The sequence below is a fragment of the Arachis ipaensis genome, chromosome B02 (genome assembly GCF_000816755.2).
Source record: "Arachis ipaensis cultivar K30076 chromosome B02, Araip1.1, whole genome shotgun sequence".
Lineage (NCBI taxonomy): Eukaryota > Viridiplantae > Streptophyta > Magnoliopsida > Fabales > Fabaceae > Arachis > Arachis ipaensis.
Window position 1 is genome coordinate 88,567,761 of NC_029786.2, and position 8,761 is coordinate 88,576,521.

General features: G+C 33.8%; 1 protein-coding gene across 1 annotated transcript in view; it reads left to right on the plus strand.

Annotated features, from left to right (window-relative positions):
• Positions 1–837, plus strand: part of LOC107625637 (probable glutathione S-transferase) — a 3,003-nt gene extending 2,166 nt beyond the window's left edge. The window contains exon 2 of the mRNA XM_016328329.2: positions 241–837. Within this exon, the coding sequence (XP_016183815.1) occupies positions 241–594 (354 nt within the window). The 3' untranslated portion in view covers positions 595–837. The remainder of the gene's footprint in view (positions 1–240) is intronic.

Consider the following 8,761-nt stretch of genomic DNA (forward strand, 5'->3'; position numbering starts at 1 on the left):
TATTCTCAAATCACAGATAGAATATAACTAAATTTAAAACAAATTTTAAACCAATAAATAAAATTAAAATAAAATCTAAATTCTATATCCTACTTTACTCATTATCAGTCTAAATTATTCATCTCTTCCACCCAACTTTTAGATAACATTTTAAACACTAGCTCTTAAAAATATTATTATGAAATGTATAAATAGGGTAAAATGTAAAGCCCCATTCATTCTTGTTTTTCTTGTGGCTAGTGCATTCCTACAGTAGTGAAGGCTGCATGGACTATTCAAAATGAAGAACGTGAGAAGGCCATTCAAGAAGCAACCGAGGCCCTTCAATTTATTGAGAATGAGCTCAAGCGTTATAATCACAAGTTCTTTGGTGGAGACACAATTGGTCTTGTGGACATTGCTGCTAGCTTCATAGCTTATTGGCTCCCTCTTCTTGAAGAAGCTGCGGACTTGACTTTGTTGACCGTTGACAAATTCCCTAATCTACATAAGTGGAGTCAAGAATTCACTAACCACCCTGTTGTGAAGGACAACTTACCTCCAAGAAATGGGCTTTTGGGCTTTTACAAAGCCCGGTATGCTGCGTTGAAGTAGAGTAATGTCGTGGGTGTCCTGTTTTCACATGTTGTGGATGCGTCACGTGAATTATACTCATAATAAAAAATATAATAAGAGTATAAGCTAAAATGTTATTTCGTTATTATAGATTATTAGGTTGCAAAATTAGCCGCACTGTGAGCTCAACTGAAGACTACTTTTATTTTATTGTTATATATAAGAAAAAATTATTCATATTGCTCAAGTGAGGGAATGTAATATAGAGAATATTTACCTGGACTTCCATGAAGCTTTTATAACAAAACTAAATTGTTACAAAATTTTTATAAGTCCCTAAAAAATGAATTATTTTTCAAATTCGTTCTTAAAAAATTTTATCAATCAAATTAGTCATTCAGAGATTACAAATAAATTAATTATTTTTGTTTTTCTATCACTCAATTAATAGTTTTTGTTAACAATTGATGATATAAAATATTAACTGATAGCATACATAATACCTAGCATATTCAATTGGACACTGAATAAATATATTCATAAAAATCTATCAATTTAGTCAATTTTTTCAATTATACAAATACTAATCCTAATATTAGGGGTGTGCATGGCCCCGCCCAACCCAAAGACCCGGTCCGGTCCCGAACACTTTAGGGGCTAATTTGATGTGATTTCATCGGGTCTAGGGTCGGGTATGGGTCTCAAAAGTAGACCCGGTCATTATTCCGGGTTGGGTCCGGGCCATAGCTCGGGTCACCCGAAATCGGCCCGATGGCCCGGTTATCATACACAATTAATATTTTGTGTTATTAGTGATGGTGATGGCTATTATTATGTGAAATTTAACTATTGTAAACCTTAATATTTTGTGTTATTAGTCATTATATATAAGACTATAAGTTAATGTTTTATGTTTAAAATGCATAAGACTTTAGACTAATGCATAATCTTGTGTTATTTGTATTGATTTAAATATTTGGTGTTATTAGGCAATATTAGTATTGATTATAGTTATACTTTAATTTTAGAGAAGAGTTAGTAGTTATTATATTTTTCTAAGTGAATTTTACCATGTCAAATAATGGTTGGAGTCTTGGAAATTTGGATATTTTTACATGCTAACTTACAAGAAGGTATCAAGGTAATATAATGTTAACGGCCCGGTTTTCACCCGGTATAATCGTGGCCCGAAAGTGTATAGGTTTCATCGGGTTTAAGGTCGGGTTCGGGTCTAACAAATAGGTCCGATATATATTTCGGGCCGGGTCTGGGTCACATCAAACCCGGTTTCACCCGGCCCATGCACACCCCTACCTAATATAATCTAACGACACTAAATTGATAAATTTTTATAAATATATATTTGTTTAGCCTTTAATTGGATATGCTAGGTGTTATGTATGGTATGAGTTAATCTTTCGTATCATCAATTATTGGCGAAAACTGCGTGCTAATTGAATGACTAAAGACAAAAATGATTAATTTATAATCTTTGAATGACTAATTTGATTGATAAAATTTTTTAAAGACGAATTTAAAGATTGAGTCATTTTTTAGGAACTAATTTAACTATTAACCCAAACTTTCATTGTACTTAGAGTTACAAAATGGTTTTGTAACAAAAAAAGATTTATTACAAAAAAACGTAATATTGTGAGACAAATATTTTTAACATAATTGGTGACAATTTTTCATTTTTAAAATTTTTTGTAACACTTGAATTTTTGGCAATATTTTTTTCTTTTAATTACAAACACATAATATTAATTTTTTGCAACATTATTTTTAGAGACAAAACACATATGTATAATTTGTAAAAAAATATTTTATTATTAATTGATTTCCTATATAAGTTAAACCAACATCTATATTATAATAAATTACAATATAGATTACTAAAGCATTTTAAATGTAACTGTTCCTGTGTGAAAATAGACTCCGAGGTATAGCCTATTCTGTTAGTGTTTGAACTTGCTTTCCTTGGGAGTGAGAGGAAGGAACATCGCCTTCTTGTAAGGACGGCGGCGTTGGGCACCTGCAAAGGGACTCCAACGCTCAAGTTAATAAGAGTGTGGATAATAGAGATGATATTCAGAGTGAATAACGTACCTCCTTCATGTTATGAGTGGATATATTTATAGAATTGTTGTGCTACATGCGGTTATTTAGTGAGCCTAATTATGTGATAACTGCTCTTTAGTGAGCTTCTTTAGAGAAATTTGCGGAGAGATTCCTGTGCCTATTTGGGTTGGCACGTAGTTACTTGATTTTATGGGATAAGTCTGTTAGGAGAGCAAAACATGTACTCTCCACGTACTCCTGATATAGCGTGTGTATTTAGTTTTAACTAGATTCCAATTTATAGTTTTACCTGAGCTGAAGTATAGCCAACGGATGGAACATAGCCCCTAAGCTTGACCTGTAAAAATTTTTCAATTAAACAGGTTGAGCTTCCGACCTATAAATCGGAATTGTGATTATGGCAACCCCAAGCTCAACTTGTTAGATTGAATAGAGAGAAAAAATGAAAAAAATTGGTAGTGAAAAAGTGATATTGAAAGGTTATGAACGATCGAACAGATGAAATAGATAAACAAATAAATAAAAATGAATAAAAAAGATTAGAATGTGAGATAGTTATGGCTATTCAATGAGTGGTAGCCCCCAAACTTAGTCAGTTAATCGATATTTATTCAAAACCAATTGAATGGTAAGAGTTGTTCAATCAATATAATTATGTGGGGATACTTTTTTGCTTGAGAACAATTTTTCATGGATGGCATATAGTATTTGATTGATGCGAACTGAAAAGTTCGAAAATATGTATTAGTTGACCGAATCGATTGTATGATCCGAGGATGCAATGATCAATTGTCTTTGAGAATTTTTCCAATCCACAGCAACTTATTGACGAATTTCTTGCCCAAACAATTAATTATTGAATATTGAGTGAATAATAAAGATTTGTAACATAAATAAAATGGATTGAAAGTAAACATGCATAAATTATTGTAAAATAGAAAAATAAATTGAGATAATTGTTAATTGAGTTTGTTTTTTGGTTGGTAAAAAGTCATTTTTTTCGGATTGATTAATAGCCAATTTTATTTTTCGATGGATTGATTGATTGATTTTGATATATGAAATGATAAGATACATACATAATGTGAAGCAATTCGAATATATAGAGTAGTAGATACCTCGTAGGAAGTTATGATGTATTGAAAGTTGACATAAAACATATATATGAGCAAATTAGATTATACATATACATAATTTTACCGAAGTAGAAATGTCAACGGCGACTTATAGTAAGGTTCATAAGCTATAACTCAATCTGAGTTGGTGAAGAAGGTGAAATTTGCTCATGTATGATCGAGGTCCATTCTCATAAGTTGAAGGTGAAAAATTGAAGACACATTAAACATGTCATGTCCTGTTCCAATCGCCAATATATTAAGAATAAATTTTGTTAAATACATATTCTGAAATTATTGGCTAAAGTTAAAATTAAACTCCGTCATTCCGAATAATTGGAAAAAACATGAATAAGACAGCATGAACATTGAGTAATTAGTTAAAGAACAAGCAGTAATTACTAATAACGATAATATAAATAACAAATAGAGAAGTTTTCAATAATACATGAAAACAATTGAGAAAGAATAAAAAAAAATATAGCTTATTAGCGTGTCAATAGGAATAAGTAGTTATGTATTATGCTGTTTTGCTAAAAATCAATAAAAAAAGTGTCATTACCATGGTGAGTCTATAGTCAACAACATAAGAAAAAAAAGGAATTCGGCATAATAATAAATATTATAATCAGAGCAAAGCAATGTAAAATAAGGAATAAAACGAATACTCATTTACGAGTAATACATGAATTTAAAATGAATATAAAAAAGATTCACTATCACCAAAAAGATAGAATAAATGATAAGTTAATAAATTGTAAAAGATTGTTAAATTTGATTAAAAACTCGAATATAATTCCAACTTTATGAACTTATTTCTCTCATTTTTTCTCCCGTCGTTCAGAAGATTGGCCATTTTCTTTGCCTCCACTTGGAGAGTGATGGTCATTGCCACCAGTTCATCATGAGTAGGTGGGAGAACAACATCATCAGCCGTGGACCTGCAAAAATAATAACAAAAGGTTGTCATGGAGTTATTTAATTTCGGCCCCATGGTGGGCGCCAAATATTTCGTTCAGGTCTAGCCAAAGTATATCTCTCCCAGTGAGGCTGCTAATCTATTGGTGGAGAGCTATACGTCGTCTAGAAGGTAGCCTTCGGAAATAACCTCGGCACGGTGAAACACGGTGGTGGGAGCACCTGCAAAAAGCACTCCGACGCTCAAGTAAGTATGTGAACTATAAGAGATGAAAGTAATGAATTAGAGTGAACTCTGTTGTCGGCCATGTTAAAAGGTTGGAGAAACTGTGTGAAAGAGAGAAAATAAAGTGCAATATATAAGGAATGGTGGGGTTAGATTAACTGCTTCGGCCCCACGGTGGGCGTCAAATGTTCCTGTGTGAAAATAGACTTCGAGGTATAGCCTATTCTGTTAGTAGGGGTGTTCATAAAAAAACCAAAATGTGGTTAACCGGTTAAAAAACCATAACCACATTTTGGTTAACCAGTTTAATGAAACAATTTAAAAACCATATCCATATTTTTTAGAATTGGTTAACCAAAACCAAATTAAAAAAAACCGATTTTTAACCGGTTAACCAAAACCAAAACCAAATTAAAATCAAAACCTAATTTCAAAACCAAATTACATACTCTTTCTCTCTCTATCTCTCTCTCTCTCTCTCTCTCTCTCCCTTCCTCTCCCTTTCTCTCTCCCTCCCTCTCCCCCTTACTCTCTCTTTCTCTCTCTCTCCCTCCCTTCTTTCTCTCTCTCTCTTTCTCTCCCTTCTCTCTCTCCTCCTATCTCTCTTTTTTCCTACTCTCCCTCTCTCTCTCTCTCTCATTTTTCTCTTTCTCCTCCTCTCCTTTTCTCTCTCCCTATCATCTCTCTCTCTCTCTATTCTCTATCCCCTTCTCTCTCTTTTTTTCCCCTATTTCTCTCTCTTTTCCCTCTCTCTCCCCTTTCCTTCCCCCCACTCTCTCCCTTCTCTCTCTAACTCATTTTTCTCTTTATCTCCTCTCTCATTTCCTTCTTCTCTCTTTCTCTCTCTCTCTCTCTCTCTCTCTCTCTCTCTCTCTCTCCACCTCGTCTTTCTTTCTCTCTCCCTTGTCTCTCTATCATTCTCTCCCTCTCTATCCCCTTCCCTCTTTCTCTCTCTCCCTCTCTCTTTCTCTCCTTCTCTCTCTATCTCTCTCTCATTCTCTCCACTCTCTCACTTCCTCTCTCTCTCTCTCTCTCTCTCTCTCTTTCTTTGCCCTCTTTCTCCCCCTCCGATCTCTCTCTTCCTCTCTCTCCTCCCCTTTTTCTCTCTAATCATCTCTCCCCTTTTTCTATCTCTCCTCCTCCTCTCTCTCCCCTCCTCTCTCTCTCCTCTCCTCTCCTCTCCTTCTCTCTCTCTCTCTCCCATATCTCTCTACTTTCTCCTCTCTTTTTCCTTCTCTCTCTTTCTCTCTCTCTCCCCTCTCCTTCCTCTCTCTCTTTTTTCTTTTCTCTCTTTCTCTCTCTCGCTCATCTCTCTTTCCTTTTCTTCTTTCTCTCTCTCCTCCTCTTCCTCTCTTCATTTTCTCTCCTTCTCCTCTTTCTTTTCTTACTCTCTCTTTTCTCTTTCTCTCTCAACCTTCTCTTAATATCTATCCCTCTTCTATCTCTTTTCTCCTCTTCTCTCTAAAGCGAGAGAGAAGAGAGAGAGGAGGCGAAGATAGAGGAGGAGAAAGAAAAAAAGGAGAGAGATAAGAAGAGAGAAGAAGGATAAGAGAGAGAAAAGCAGAGAGAGAAAGAGGACAAAGAGAGAGAAAGAGAGAGGGGAGAGAGAGAGGATGGGGAGAGAGAAGGAGAGAGAGAAAAGAAAGAGAAGAGGAGAGAGAGAGAAAGAGAGAGGGGAGAGAGAGAGATAGATAGAGAGGAGGGGGAGAGAGAGAAGAGAAAGAGAGGAGGAGAGAGAAAAATGGGGGAGAGAGAGAGAAAAGAAAGAGAAGAGGAGAGAGAGAGAAAGAGAAAAAATTATTTATAGAAAATATTGAAAAGAGATAAGAAAGAAAAAGGAACGAAAGCAATGGAAGGGACTTCATTATTTACAAATGTTACTCGTATCATTAGAAAGAAAAAAATTAGATTAAAAAATTCAATTAAAAAAAGGTTTAAAATTTTGGGTTTTTGTATGTAAAAATATTAATTTTTGTGTAAAAATCTATTTTTACATGTAAAAACCAATTTTTTAGTATAAAAACCGGTTTTTGGGACAAAAACCGGTTTTTTGTGTAAAAATTTGGGTTTTATATGTAAAAATATTAATTTTTGTGTAAAAATCTATTTTTACATGTAAAAACCAATTTTTAGTACAAAAACCGGTTTTTATATAAAAACCGGTTATTTTTTTAAAAACCGGCTTTTATTTTAATAACCGGTTAAAAACCGGTTTTGAAATTCACTAACCGGTTAATAACCGATTTCATCATGTAAAACCAATTTGGTTAATTAACCAATACTATATTTTTGGTTAACCAAAAAACTGGTTTGATTTTTGGATTAACCAAACCATGAACACCCCTATCTGTTAGTGCTTGAACTTGCCTTCCTTGGGAGTGAGAGGAAGGAACATCGTCTTCTTTTAAGGACGGTGGCGTTGGGCACCTGCAAAGGGACTCCAACGCTCAAGTTAGTAAGAGTGTGAATAATAGAGATGATATTCAGAGTGAATAACGTACCTTCTTCATGTCAGGAGTGGATATATTTATAGAATTGCTGTGCTACAGGCGGTTACTTAGTGGGCCTAATTATGTGATAACGGCTCTTTAGTGAGCTTTTTTAGAGAGATTTGCAGAGAGATTCCTGTGTCCATTTGAGTTGGCACGTAATTATTTGATTTTATGGGATAAGTCTGTTAGGAGAGCAAAACACATACTTTCTACATACTCCTGATATAGTACGTGTGTATTTAGTTTAACTAGATTCCAATTTATAGTTTTACCTTAGTCGAAGTATAACCAACGAACGGAACAATAACTAAAATGATTTTTAAGCAGAATAGAATTGAAGTTCTACGAATTCGAATAATTATAGTATTCCCAACAAACAAGTACAAAAATTTTGAGATACAAATTAATTTGATACTCATAAAAAATTTAGGCAGACCATGCACAAAATAGAAATTATTACTACCAATTATCATGCCACAAACAAGTACGCTTTCTTTTTTATATGAACTTTGTTAGGGAGACAATAAAAAATCTTGACAATACTTATAAAGGATTTTAAATTTGGTCCAATACACAGAAAAAAAAAATCTAAACAGTTATTTCAAAAAATTAACCATCCCAACCCTAATTTGCCAATGAAATTTACCCAAACACCCTCTTCCCCTCAACTGTCTGCTACCCCTATCCTCATCAATCATCCCACCTCTTCGGCGTTAGAAGCTTTCTCATCGGCCATTAAACAACCATCCACGTAGTTATTAAAATAATCATCCAACTACTTAGTGAAATGACCATCTAGCATTTGTTAATTGTATATACTTAAATTAAATCGAACAAAATAACCATTCAATTAAAAATTAAAATAACCATCTATATATCTAGTGAATTAAACATTCAGTGATGATATAAGACGAAAAAAATAATTAATTAGGATCAGTATCGAAGACAGCAATCATGGCGATGCAGTCATCATATGAACTTTCAAGACCAAGCCGCTGCAGCATCCATTGCAAACCCTTCAATTCGGAGTGATACCTGATGATGACGATGAAGCCTCCGTGTTCTCCTTCTCCCACACAAATATCTCAAAAGCTTTCGTGAGATCATCATCGTTGTTGATGGTCATGAGCGCGTTGGCATGGTCTCCGGGACCTAGGGACAGTGACGAGTTTTCGGGATAGAATAGAGGTTGAGAGATTATAGTGAAATTGAAAATAACCGTGTATTTAAATGCTAATCCTAAATTTTTAAATTTTAAATTTTAAAATTAAATAATTAATTAAAAATTTAATATTTAATATTTAATTTTTAATTTTTTTTAATTTATTGTATACATTGTACACTAATATTATTATTTTTCCATATTTTCTCAT